This window comes from Lottia gigantea (assembly GCF_000327385.1).
Source record: "Lottia gigantea unplaced genomic scaffold LOTGIsca_4, whole genome shotgun sequence".
NCBI classification, from domain to species: domain Eukaryota; kingdom Metazoa; phylum Mollusca; class Gastropoda; family Lottiidae; genus Lottia; species Lottia gigantea.
In genome coordinates this window covers 3,064,845-3,079,115 of record NW_008709379.1, presented here as the reverse complement: position 1 = coordinate 3,079,115, position 14,271 = coordinate 3,064,845, and the positions used below count along the sequence as shown (strand labels likewise).

The window sequence follows — 14,271 nt, the reverse complement described above, 5'->3', positions numbered from 1 at the left end:
GGGGTCGTGTTTGTCGCTCTCCAGATGTATCTGCAGCAGTTTCAACCTTTTTACCAGAGAAGCACTTTGAAAAGTATCCCTTGCATCTCTCCATAAGGGGACTGCCTTTTTAGAACAAATATGTCTTGATATGAGAGCGTGGCTTTTCTATTGTCTTGTGACGTTATGTTGAACAAGAGAATTCCATTATGATGTCATAAGGACTGCTTGTGTTTATCTTTTTGGAATCTTCTTGGATGACCAGCCGATACATGTAAGAATCAACAACATTTTCTAGGTGTCTTCAAAGAACCATGACTTTTAATGATCCCTTCATCCTATGTCTGTGTATTCCAAGACAAACACAAGAGCAGTATATATTTTACTTTTTATTGTAGTTAATGTTAGTAATATAAACAACTTTCCAAATGATTATACCCGATAACATATTATAATTTTGCAATGTAAAGTCTACCATCATTCCTTATTTGGTCATGTATCTGAGCACCTGGGCCTAAGTAAAATCTTACCCTCAAAGTTCATCATTCAGCATAAAATTTTCACATTTAATATAAATTTCCATCTTAAATGTTTATTTTTTTAAAAGACAGGCTTCTGATAATTGAAGTAATAAGACTTAGATAATTCAATATAAACTACATTCTGAGGTATGATATGATAAACACTTACAATCCGTTCAAAAATATACAAAACAAATCATCATTTTTGCAAGGGCCATTACAGGCTGCTCAAATAAGTCATTATTACCTTAAAAAAATTCATTATCAATGCAAATTCAAAACCGATTTTAATTACCATGGAAGATATGGATCAAAATTGAATTTCTACATCTGCATATTAGCAAATTCCATAGTCCAGTGAAAGCACATTCCTTATTATTCTATTTCAAGCACTCACTTCCTGAGGTACAAACTGACTTGTTTTATCTCTCATTAGACCATACTGAATCTAGTACATGTATATACAGAATTCTCTAATAAAAAAAGAATGAAACTAACAAAAAATGAATAAAAGTGATAAGTATCTTTTTAATTTGTTTGGATAATTTCAGTGTAATAATGACTATAATAAAAACATGTATTATATTAGACTCTAAATGAACTAGTTATATACCAGCTCAAAACTAAACCATATGTACATAAATTTGATATTTTTGAACTAAACTACCGAATTATCAAAAAAAAAGTCCTTTATTTTAAATAATGTATGCAAAATAATATTTCTTAAAGTTGTCATTTTAAGAGCTTATTCTTCAAAATTCTCCTTTATTTTCAATAATGTCTGCCATGAAAATAATTCAAAACAATGTTAATAAAACTGCCTATATAACTAATAATCTTTTACAAATAAAAACTTGAAATTCATTCAAACGGTCAAGAAATTTCATAATATTAGCTGAATTATTCCTATATCTTTATTTTACATTTCATTTATTGATTGTTGTGATTTGGAGAGAGTGAGATATATTTGAGATAATCTAAAAATAATCATATCACATTATATAATACTAAGGCAAGAATTATCATACAAACTACAAGTTATATCCATTTCTTACAATATACAAATTTTATTTCATTTTATTGTGTTCAACTATAATCTGGTAGAAATTTGCTATTTAAAATATAATTCATTTTTTATGTTAATATTTCTGATTCATTTAAATGCATTACATTAATTATATGTTATATTAACAGCTAATAGCTGTATAGTATCTTCAAGCTATGAGATGAATTATGGAAGCTATTTTCGTTACAAGCTGCCAACGTGGATTCAAAAGATGTTTCTTATATGTGTATGTGTTCCAAGGACACAGAGCTTATATTTTCACCGTTCCTATGTTTCTTATGGATTTACAGATCTATACATATATACTGTACATTGAATAAGAAATCTGGTACCAACAGATGCTGTAAATGTAGATACACATACACAACTTTAGGAAAACTCTTTTGAATCTCTTTAATATTAATTAATAGAAACAGACAGAAATCAGGTATATATCACTATAGTATTTGTACATATCATCAGAGCAGAATGAGATAATGAGACTACAATCATAGCTGGACTTATCACACATCACATCATTGTTATTTCAACAATCTGGTTGAAGAATGTTGTCCAGGAATTCCTAGCATTATAAACAATCCAGCTAATGATTTAATCTTACTAATATTTTGGTTACCATAATATTTAAAGATAAAATTATCAAGAAAATTTCTATCTACCATGTGTAGTGAGGTCGTGATTTTTACAGATGGTTTGATAATGTTTAAATATACTTGAGTTATATTCTTATCTAAAACAAATTCAATCTAGAACCCTGGTTTCCAACCTGTGGTGCTAGAATCCTTTACAGGTACATAATTACCCTACTGCAGGTCCCTGACCATTTTCAGAAAGTAGCACTGGTTCATATTCAGCCAATGTTTTAAGGGTAAAGACACTTTGTTAAAGGTCAATGTTAGATTTCCATTATGTGAGTAGAACAAAACAGTTGAGAACCAGGGTTTAGAATGTTACACAGAAATGATTGTCTGAAGTCTAATTAATCTTAGTTTAAGTGAGAATTGTTATTTTAAGTGTAATTATAGAAGTGATAATGTCATGATTTAATCAATTCATCCATTTCATTCATTCTTTCTGTCATCTTCTTTCATTTTAGTATCTGAAAAACAAAGGAATACAATCAGAGAATGTTTATCTAACATTATTATATGGAAACAGCACGAAATTAAATGTAATTTATGTTCAACTTTTCTGTTCTTGATTTGGCTCAGATAGACAATGGACAATGTAACCTTCATCATGAACATTGAATTCATCATTAAATCAAAATAGACATGGTGCAAATTGGATTGAAAGTTTCCAAAGGTTCTATCCTGAACTAAAGGGGGATCAGACCTACCCAGCTCAAGACAAATAAATCCTAAGCTTATCAATATCAAAGTAAAGTAGCTCAGTGAAATGGATAAGTTATTTTAAGAAACGTACCTGTAATAATTTGGTTTAAATGGACCAGCCTTATTTAAACCTAAATATTTGGCCTGATCATCAGATAATTCTGTTAAATGAGCATCAAATGTTGGTAAATGTAAGCTAGCAACATATTCATCTGAAATATAACACATCATATTAAACTTATTATAACTATTTTCTATATAAAACAAAAATAACAGGACTGGTTAAAACAGCATGTGAGATAGAAAATTAAAAATGTAGCCAAGGACATTATGTGCATAGTTTCCCAAACCATTGTTTTTTTTTTCAAGAGGTCAGAGGCCATCTTTAGATTTTTTAAAGATTGTGATGTAAAAATAGGAACTTACCCATCTTTTTTGGAAGGAGATATACATCTTGTTTGTAACGACCCTGTGGTGCATTAAATAATTCTATCAAGGCTAGGGCCTGAAAATATACAAATTTAGTTTATAACAAAGCATGAAGTTAGTTAGTAAAACATTGTTTGTTGTGTTTTGAGAAGTCATTTCTTTGTAATGTTTCGAATAATGGCAAGCCATTTCCATAATATGTGATTTTGTGTATCAAATTTTGAAAAATATGGATGATATGTTACTAGAAAATACTAACCTGTGTTGTAGCTGTTATTGATACTACAAATGATGGTACCGAGGAACAACTTAAATTCACCAATCGACCCTAAAATAAATAATAAAATATTATATAGCTTTTAGATATGTCATACATAAATCTTTTGATTCTCCCACCTCACAAGCAACATTTTATTTCTGTGTTTTGTTGTTCAAGGAACACTCAAGGCAATATTGGCAGGTTACCATCAGTTGCTATATGAGTTACTATGTTCTACTGACTACCTACAATTGCGGTCGTTAATCTGAAAAGTCTGACAAAATCTGCGACCATCGAGTAGATCAAAGTTGATAATAGTTGATCAATTCCTAATGGATTTGATGAGATGTTATGCCTTGGAGTCATCTGGAACCCTTAGGTGAATCACTGTAACAGTTTGGATTTATCAACCTACCTCAGCGAGCATGATTATACGTTTACCATCAGGCCAGATAATATGGTCCACTTGGGATCGAACTTTCTCCCATGTTAATTCTGGTGTTCGTAAACTTGTCTGAAAAGTATGATGTGGTATATCATAACTGAACAAAAGTTGCTCCTCATAAAATGAGAAGTTCACCATAGAAGTGAAATGGAATTTGACATTTGATATTTCTGCAACTGCCATATAGTGTACTATGCAGAAAGATTTGCCGGGATAGAGATATCAGCCTTTCTGATTTCCATATATCATTTCTAGGAAGAAACCTCAAAGGATGAGTATAGCGAACAAGCACGTTCATATCTGAGCCACCAAGGTTTAATGTGGTAAAATGGTAATATAGTTTGTAACTGAAACCAAGCTTACCACATCTATTTCTGTATTAGAATGTCCCATATTACATACAATACAACCATTCTTTAATCTATCTAGATGTTGTCTGTTCACAACATTCTTATTTCCTTTAATCAAATATAACACAAATAAATTAAATTAATAATTATTTCACAGGTATCATTAGCAACAAAGATATAAGCATGCCAAAATATTGGCTGTTTTATTTAAAGAGAATTATAACGAGGTTTTCCAAACTCTTTATGTATCAGGGACAATGACAGCATTGAGTTGCACAATTATTATTTTCAATTAGATGTCGCTGGTTCTTGAGATTCCACTAACACTAAGTGTTTATGACATATTTTATAACATAGCTAGCTCAAAGGCACTCAGATAATATTAAGAGTTTTTGTAATATAGACGTTATTAAGCATTTCAGTATAAAGATATATGGATATGAACATACCTGTACATGTTATAAGAATATCTATCTGTCTTATCACTTCATCTAACTTAACAACACGGAAACCATCCATACTAAAAATAATCAAAGAGTATAGATGTATTAACATATCCTGCTAGTATAAGTTTAAATATAGTTTTCTCCCTTGATTACACTTCATTGTCTGCCAAGATAGGTTGCACTCAATTGATGAGTTTTGAACAGGTTTCCTCTATTCCACTACTAAACATTTATCAGATGGTACAATTACTCTGTACACTGTCTTTTTTGTCAGTGCATTAATCATAGTGACTACCATTTGAGCAGTACTCACCAATTGAATGTCAAGGATCATTCTTATTTCATTTTATAAAATAAGTCATGACTAAACACATAAAGTTTACATGACAACTTACCAAGCTTGTAAAGCACAAATTGGGTCAATTTCTGTAACCATAACAATAGCACCTAAACCTTTTAATGCTGCCCCACAACCTTTACCAACCTGAAAATGATAAAAAAGACATCTAGAGCTCTGCTTTTTGTGTAATTCTATTCAAAATAATTCCCTTGAAGCTGAGGGTCTAACATAGGCCCCCAAAAGCCATCAGATTTCAGATTTTATGAATTCTTAGCATTCAGAAGGCTTAATTTTCACTACAAAATCAGCTTTTCACTTGTTGGGGGGGAAATGTCTCTAGATATACCACTGTCCATGGTGCCGTGGGTTTAAAGCACTACCAAGGCAAGAAATATTTTGAAAAATACATTGATTAACTGTTGCCAGCTTTCAAGACCTTTCACCAGATCACAGAATTAATTATAGCTTGTTTTTTTTTCTTCCCTCTACCATTTTTTAGATAAGAATCTCTCGATTAGGCCTAACCACAGAAAACACAAAAGTCAAATGTTGAAAACTTACCTCACCGTACCCACAGATTAAAACTTGTTTGCCACCAAACATAACATCTGTAGTACGTTTTAATCTAAAATAATATACAAAATACTAAAATACTAAAAAGTCAAAGGATAATACTAATAAAAACTCATGTATTGAGCAATACTATGAAGCTAGTAAAATGATCAGTTATTGCCACTTTACCGATCTGAATTTTTTTTAAAAATAAGTTGAAGAAAAAGTATCTAAACTTACGCATCCAATATACTCTCTCTACAGCTATATAAATTATCAAACTTTGTCTAGAAAACAAAATAAAACAAAATAAAACATTGGTTAAAATTGGTATATCAGACATTTAATATATCATTATCAGATAACCAAAAATATAAACATGTTCCATCAATTTTTAAGACACTGAACCATCTTATAGTTACAATCAGGCATAATTAACAAATTTAGTGAAATTAAGAGCTTTTATAAATAATATTTTTTGTTTACCTTGGTGACAGAATCGTTGACATTCATGGCTGGAACAGAAAGTTTTCCTGATTTTGATAGTTGATATAAACGATGTACTCCGGTCACACTTTCTTCCACTATACCTTTAATCATATTAAACATTGCTGGGTATTTCTTTAACATTAGATGGGTAGCATCACCGCCATCATCTAAAATCTACAATTTAACATAGATCAATATATAAATTCAATATGACACAATGCATCAATATATTACAAAGGAATATAAGTATGTATTCTATTTCAGGTTACAAAGATTATACAAGTATGTATTCTATTTCAGATTACAAAGATTATACAGTATGTATTCTATTTCAGATTACAAAGGAATATAAGTATGTATTCTATTTCAGGTTACAAAGTTTATACAAGTATGTATTCTATTTCAGATTACAAAGATTATACAAGTATGTATTCTATTTCAGATTACAAAAATGATACAAGTATGTATTCAATTTCAGATTACAAAGATGATACAAGTATGTTTTTTATTTCAGATTACAAAGATTATACAAGTATGTATTCTATTTCAGATTACAAAGATGATACAAGTATGTTTTTTATTTCAGATTACAAAGATTATACAAGTATGTATTCTATTTCAGATTACAAAGATGATACAAGTATGTATTCTATTTCAGATTACAAAGATTATACAAGTATGTATTCTATTTCAGATTACAAAAATGATACAAGTATGTATTCTATTTCAGATTACAAAGATGATACAAGTATGTATTTGATTTCAGATTACAAGGGTCCAAATATACATTTATAACACTTCATGTATTCAGTTATAAGAACTAGAAGAATACATAAAAATAAATAATAACATGAAACAAATTTCATTTAAAATTTTTTAAATATTCCTGTTTTTAAATCCCTGATATTGCTTTGAAAACTCTTTATGATCTTACCATATTTGGTTGCCAGCCTTCAGCATTGACACATTTATCAATACACCACCAGAAATCTTCTTCATTTTCACCTTTCCATGCAAATATTGGCTGACTGTTTTCTGCTAAGGCTGCAGCCACTTCATTCTGAAAGAATACGTCTTTTAAGTTTCTTTCTATAGTCATATATAATAAGCACTAGAATTTGAGCTGAATACAACACTAGTCCACAGATGTCTGGCATTGATAAAGGTGATTGCAACGATTCAAATAGATGAAGGATATTTGTTAAAATTCAGAATAATGATATATCATGCTCATATATCCACAGATCTAAATGCCTAATTAAAACTACCTCCCCTTCAGATTGATATTTATATTAATTATACAACAAAAATGAGCTTTTCCTATTAATTTAAATTCAGGTTTTATTCTACAGTTTACTTTTTTGATAGATCATTTGTATTTTGTATGAATTTTGTGTTTTATCACAGCAATATATATAATCCATATACATCAAAACATTTACTGAAAGTATGGACCATAATACACAATCAAATTGGAAGCTATAAAACAAGATAATGTATAGCTTACTAAGAAGAGTAAACAGACTAGGTTATTAATGTCAGTAAATTCCTATGACATATTGGAATTAGCTGCTTATAAAGAACTGGTGGCGAGTAATAATTTGTTATTCCTCTGGGCTGACATTATTAGTTCCACAGGCTAGGAAAGACAGGAAAACAGTTCAGAATTTGTATCTTTAACCTTATTGGCATTTATCTAAGCTGACACAACATTAGCAAGGGGAGTCTTGGGAAGGGAAGTTTGTCACTACGTAAAACCTACAAATAACCCAATGTTAGTGTGTGAAGACAACACAACAAAACTCTGTAAAACCTAAATAAAAACCGAAAACTATGTGAAAAGCTCAGTGAAAACCCAACACATAAATTCCACAAATGTCAACCCTACAATAAAATCAACAAAACCCAGTGTCAACCCTACAATAAAATCAACAAATACCAGTGTCAAGCCTACAATAAAATCAACAAATACCAGTGTCAACCCTACAATAAAATCAACAAATACCAGTGTCAAGCCTACACATACATAAATTCAACAAATACCAGTGTCAACCCAACACAATATTAACAGATACCAGAACTTCAAGCCAATATAAAATCAGATCAGAACCTACACAAAATTAACCAAAAATAAAATCATGAATGAAACTATATAATATAAGCTAGACTCTTTAATTTACATTTCAAATTGAGCTATAACTATATCAAGAATAACAATTTCAAATGTAAATTTAGCAATAAATCCTGCTAATAAGTATATTGAGTATCGTGACAATACACAATTCCAGACATATTAATGAGAAATGAACCAGTCAAAAACTCACCCTAGTGGAACTTTTACAGCTTAATTAAGAAGATTTTCGCAGTTTGTTAGACCACATTGGACCATTCAACTTTATTTATTCAAATATGTTTCCGGAGGGAAACTACAACATGATTAGAGGACATCAATATTCGCTAGAAATCAACCTACAGATGTATAAAAATCTGACCACCATTAAAGTCTAGCTTGTATTGCGTAACTCTTGTATCCTTATCCAGAATCAAGTCTTCTCATGTATATACTTTTTATACATCACCCTTGCAAGTGTAAAAATACGTTTTTCGAAGTAGGCCTCTATATATATGAAATTTGGTCCATTGAATGAAATAATAAATGAAATGCAGTGTGCAAATAAGCTGACAATTATAAAGGATAGCAGCATTGGCTTACTCTTTTTAAATTTCAAATTGTGGAGATATCTTTAACATGAACAGCCTGAAGAATGCAGGGCTTTGGTTTATTATCTCATAACCACTGACAGTTGAAACATCTAAAAGTATCATCTCACTTTATGCCAGGATTAAACATAGAAACCCAGTGGGTCAACTAGATAACTGGGGGCCTGTGGAATTAAGTGGGTATGGGCCCATCCCCCTGGAAATTTGTTGTTAACATTATGCTTTCCTGCATTTTTTTCTTGGGGTGTGGGTGGTTTGCTGTAGACTCGATCTTGGTAGTTGAGACACTGCAGAGACCTCCAGGCTAATAACGGGAGCAAGTGTCTGAACTTGTTGTGCCATCCTGGTTTCTTTCAAGATGAAGATGTATTGAGTATTGGTATGGTATGTATAGTAATTTAATCAAAAGTAGAAGGATATATATAAATATATTATTAGACTGAAAGGTTATTACAAGGTCAATAAAGATAGATAGATTCAACAACTAATCAATAAGGATCAGAGCTATCTGTATCAACATGGAGAAAATGGCAGAATCGGATAGAACACAACTCTGTTTTGACTGAATGTAGCAGGTATCTCCAAACTCTAATTAGAAGCTAACAATTTAAGAAGAGGATATGTCATGTTTCTACAATGAAACTTGCTCCAATGATTTTCAATGAGGCAATAAAAAAAATGGTTCATGAAAACATCACTGTATAGGCTTTTTTTGTTATCAAGCAAATACTGATATATAACATGAGAAACAAATCTACGGAAGTTAAACACTGACACCATGTTTCAACAACTATCATTTAAATAATTTTTTTTAGTTAATGTTATGATATGATCATGACCAGCAACACCTTACAACATTGAGCATACTAATTGAATTATTCTATACACAACATGTAACACATCACACTTTGTAACTATTGAAAAAAATGTTCATCACCATTTACTGTTTATTCATTTCTTTTGAAAAATATAACAATGTAAGTATAATATTTACCTGTGTGGAATATATATTACAAGCAGCCCATCTTATAGAAGCACCAAGAGATATCAATGTCTCTATCAAAACCTGTAAGAAACATAAACTTACATAAGTTGCATGGACAGTAGCATTATTATTCTCTATGTTAGTTTACATTTGTCAGGGATCTGTTATGTCTACAGCCTGTAAGGCCTCAGGTTTTTTATGTATCTGAACATTCAACTAGATATCATTTCTATCTCACCCCTTCCAACTCATATTATTACAAAGGGATAAAACGATTCAAAATGTGAATCAAATTTAGACTGTTCCGTTTCCATTTTCAACATAACTTGGCACTTTAAGACTTATTTTTATATAAAGCGAAATAAAATATAAAGGTATTAGAGTAGTTATCAATCTCTGGTTTTCAGTCAGATTGATTTTTATTTGAATCAATCACAATCAACTGAGAAATTTGGCCATTTATGTCTTATAAAATAGCCATAAATTCTCCTGGCTGGCGTATCAAATACCAAATATAATTTATCAAAGTGGGAACTATAAGAAATTCTATAAGACATTAAGTTTTATTTATGTCAATTCCTTGGTAACCTATATTATTATGCATGGTTTCTAACTGGTTTCACAAATTGACTGTGAAAATTTTTGAAAATTCTTAATTCATGCAAGTCTATAAGAAATGAAAACTGAATTTTACAAGGGTTTCCCCTTGAAAACATTTTGGAATCAGATTTAATTTATTTTCATTTAAAGTTAATCTTGAAATAAACAGATAAAGAAATGAGTTTAGAAGCTCTTTCTCATTCTTCATTTCAAATCAGAATCTTGAGATAACAATCTGATTAAAATTTCATTACAATTTCGTTTCTTTTTTCTAATACATTTCTTCGTCATTGTAATCTAACAATTTTTTTTACAGCAGTTAGATTCTGGAAGCACTTCAAGCTTGCCACAGTTCTGCCAATTAGAATCATTTCTACAAGCCATTCATTTGATATTAGCTGCGAGGAGGCTGTCATATTGCTCACCTATCGATATCCCACAATTCTTCATTGTTATCAAGAAATAGATCTTACATTAACATTTGATTTGTTAAAAATAAAATAATGCATTAGAATAGGACTGCGAAGATGAAAAATATCAGACAAAACGAAATATCATAATATGATTTTAATCAGATTGGTTTGACTGTGATCTACTTACAGCTGTCTGAGCAGTGATATGTGTGCATCCAATTATCTTGGCACCAGAAAGAGGTTTGTCTGATTCTGCTCTCCTTCGTAAGGCCATCAAACCAGGCATCTCTGAAATTGGAATGGTGAATAATTAATATCAGATTGCAATTCTGAATTGTTATTTGCATCATTCTATCAAACAGAAGACAAATAGTACAATAATATAACAAGAATTGGTTACATTTTATCAAAGACTGGCCTTACTATCAATCGTTTAATCTTTTATAGGAGTTTTGTCCTCTTATTCTCTTGATTAGACATGTGAAGTCCAACAATACCATGCAATGGGCAATGTGTGAAATTAAGTCCAGATAAGCAGATATCAGCATCTATATCATATCGAACTAATTGCAGTAAGTTCAAATTAACCTCAAGCAACTAAAAAGTTCTGATGAGATGACCAATACTTTAGAACTTGGACAGTTATCAAGTCATAGACTAAGAGTGAAAAAAACAATTGAAGAATAGAGAAAAGAAATTGTTTAAACATAACACGTGCAAGAGAAAACATATAACTGCAATGTTTCATATTAATCTTAGATTTCATTACAACTAAAACCTAACATAATCACTAAATTGATTATTTGAGACAAAAAATTAAGAACTCATCAAATCTGAGTCTTCCAATGGGAATTTCTACAAACCATTAAAAGTTACAAATTGGAAATTCTGTTGGGGATTTTATCTCAGATGTCAAAAGCAATATATTTCTAACAACAACAATTCTAAAACTTCTAGCTTTGTAGAATAATTCAATGAAATTGGATGTGTTCAAGTCTACTTGCTATGATTTATATGATGGTGGTTGTAATAAAACCATTAGTCTCTAGCCAAAATTAATTCATACAGACAAGAAATAAACATAAGAAACAGTTAAAAAAAATATCCTCAAATGTTAAAAGTTTCTGTCTTGTCTAATTGTATTTTCATGATTTAAAGGAATATACAGGTATTTGGCATCTTTAGGGCACAATACACAGTACCATAATACACACTACCACAATACAGTTGAGGGGTAGATAGAGTTGCATGAAGAAAGGGAAAAGCCTACCCTCGGCTGTATTATGGTACTGTGGGAGATACAATAGTGTGACACTTTGGGAGATACAGGAACATTGAATCAATTCAGAAGTTAAGCTCATCAAAAAACATTGTCTTTGCCAAATAATGTCAGCAAAATTGGGTGTTCTTTCATTACATTAGTCAATGTGAAAAAGTGGGTACGGTGCTTTAAACTTAAATGAACTCTGAATAAAATAAACCAATTAATGAGCAGAATGTTTCAATTACAAACTGACTAAAACCATTACCTTGTTCTGCAATTTCAATTTCTCTTCTGCCGAAAGCTGCATGATCGATATTCTTGACACAAAAATCAGTAAAACCTTTTGGTGTTTTCTACAGAATTGTAACAGAAAGGAAATTATTCTCATTAGTGTAAAGTTAGTGTCAGCTAAACATGAACAATGATTGGACATCTCAATGTCAAAGACTAATTTTATTTATCTGATTTCTAGACATAAACTTATATATGAGAACATTATCTTGGTGTTTGACAATTGAAATTAATGTTCATTTCTACTGAGCAATTTCAACACAAAAATTCTTCTGGAACAAATGACTTTTTAACATATCAACTGCTAGCACTGACTGTAGACAAGTATCAAGTTGGCACTTAAAACCCAAGCACACCAACAGACAGTGGAATTTAAAGGTAAAGTGTCCCTTAATGGTGACACTCACATCAAAACAACATATAAAGGATATGTTAACACTATCATATTAAAATTCACATCAAATATTTTTAAGAATTTGAATTTAGCTGAAGATAGGAGACATTCTGTCAGAGGAATGTGCTTGGTTATTAATGCTTTAATGTATGTATTTAGTATTTTGATATTGACCTACCTGTTGTTTTTCTCGTGGGTTGATGTCATCTTCTTCTGATGAACTTCCAGTATATGATGCTGAAAAACACAAAAAAAAAATCTTTTAAGAACAATATTATTGACATGAATAGACCAGACAGTACTTTCAGACAGTTTTTATTTTATTTACATACATACAAAATAGTGTTAATTTGGCTTTTATTATTTAACTTGATGAATTACCAGTGATGGTTTTGAAGGGTACATTAAGGTCTCCTTGCAATACTAATATTATTTATATGACTATAACGGTTATATCTGCCCATCAGAACGTTTGCAACTACATGGAAGTGACGAAAGTCGTATCTTGCGTGGTACGTTTTTGTATGATTCTGATTCTATTCTGAAGGTGATACTGATTGCTGATCGTGTTCTATCTAATATAGACGACTTCATTCCCTTCAAGACTCATTTTATCTAATCACTCACAAATTTCATTAAATTCAATTCACTTTAAATGAGTCCTATGTATTTCGCATTTCAAAATGTTTCATCTAAATCTGTTCATTTTTAAAATGTTTAAGTCATTTCATTAGCTTCTATTCAATTTACAACAGACGGATGGAGATCCCCAACTCCTCTCCCCATGTTTCGCCTCTTAGAAATATTTCAATCAATGTATAGCTTCTTCAGACACAATTGACATAGATTTTCTGTGTTGAAGGTGAAAAGGGTCAATGGATTTTGATCAGAGAACTCTTAAGATTTTCTTCTTGATCAACCAGACACTTTCAATAATCGTGTAAATTCTTTCAAGACTAGACATCAAAGAATGTGTTGAATGTTTCTCAAACTAAATAGATAATGTTATAGAACTTTAAGTTCTGATTTTTTTTGGTCACAATGAATATTTACAAATGTCAAGTTATACTACATTAACTGTCAAGATATTACTGATTTTCACTTGTTGATTATTGGTAACCACCATGACAGCTTCACTGTGCAATATCTCTAGTTTGTTACTGGTTTACCTTTCAACCAGCCCAATCTCTAGCTAGTAATCTTACTTTCTAGATATCATTCAGATTGTGAAAATAAACAGGTTACTTGGTTGAATACTATCAGGTACAGACAATCATGTATTTGGCCTGAGATAGATAATGCATCATGGTGTAGATAAAACATTAAAAAATTCATTAAAGAATCTCATTTACACTTAACGCTCATAAGCTAATATATAACATATGCAATATCG

At 30.7% G+C, this 14,271-nt stretch overlaps 1 protein-coding gene across 1 annotated transcript; it reads right to left on the bottom strand.

The window, feature by feature from the left end:
* Nucleotides 1-2,978: 2,978 nt before the first annotated feature.
* Nucleotides 2,979-13,119, bottom strand: LOTGIDRAFT_105848 (hypothetical protein; the record flags this gene model as incomplete). Its single annotated transcript, XM_009059747.1, has 15 exons — nucleotides 2,979-3,112; nucleotides 3,327-3,405; nucleotides 3,589-3,657; nucleotides 4,004-4,102; nucleotides 4,397-4,491; nucleotides 4,833-4,903; nucleotides 5,225-5,313; nucleotides 5,731-5,794; nucleotides 5,962-6,008; nucleotides 6,208-6,384; nucleotides 7,145-7,270; nucleotides 9,926-9,997; nucleotides 11,117-11,217; nucleotides 12,459-12,546; nucleotides 13,057-13,119. Coding segments are annotated over 15 exons (1,374 nt in total), but the record flags the coding sequence as incomplete, so codon positions are not given.
* Nucleotides 13,120-14,271: the final 1,152 nt, after the last annotated feature.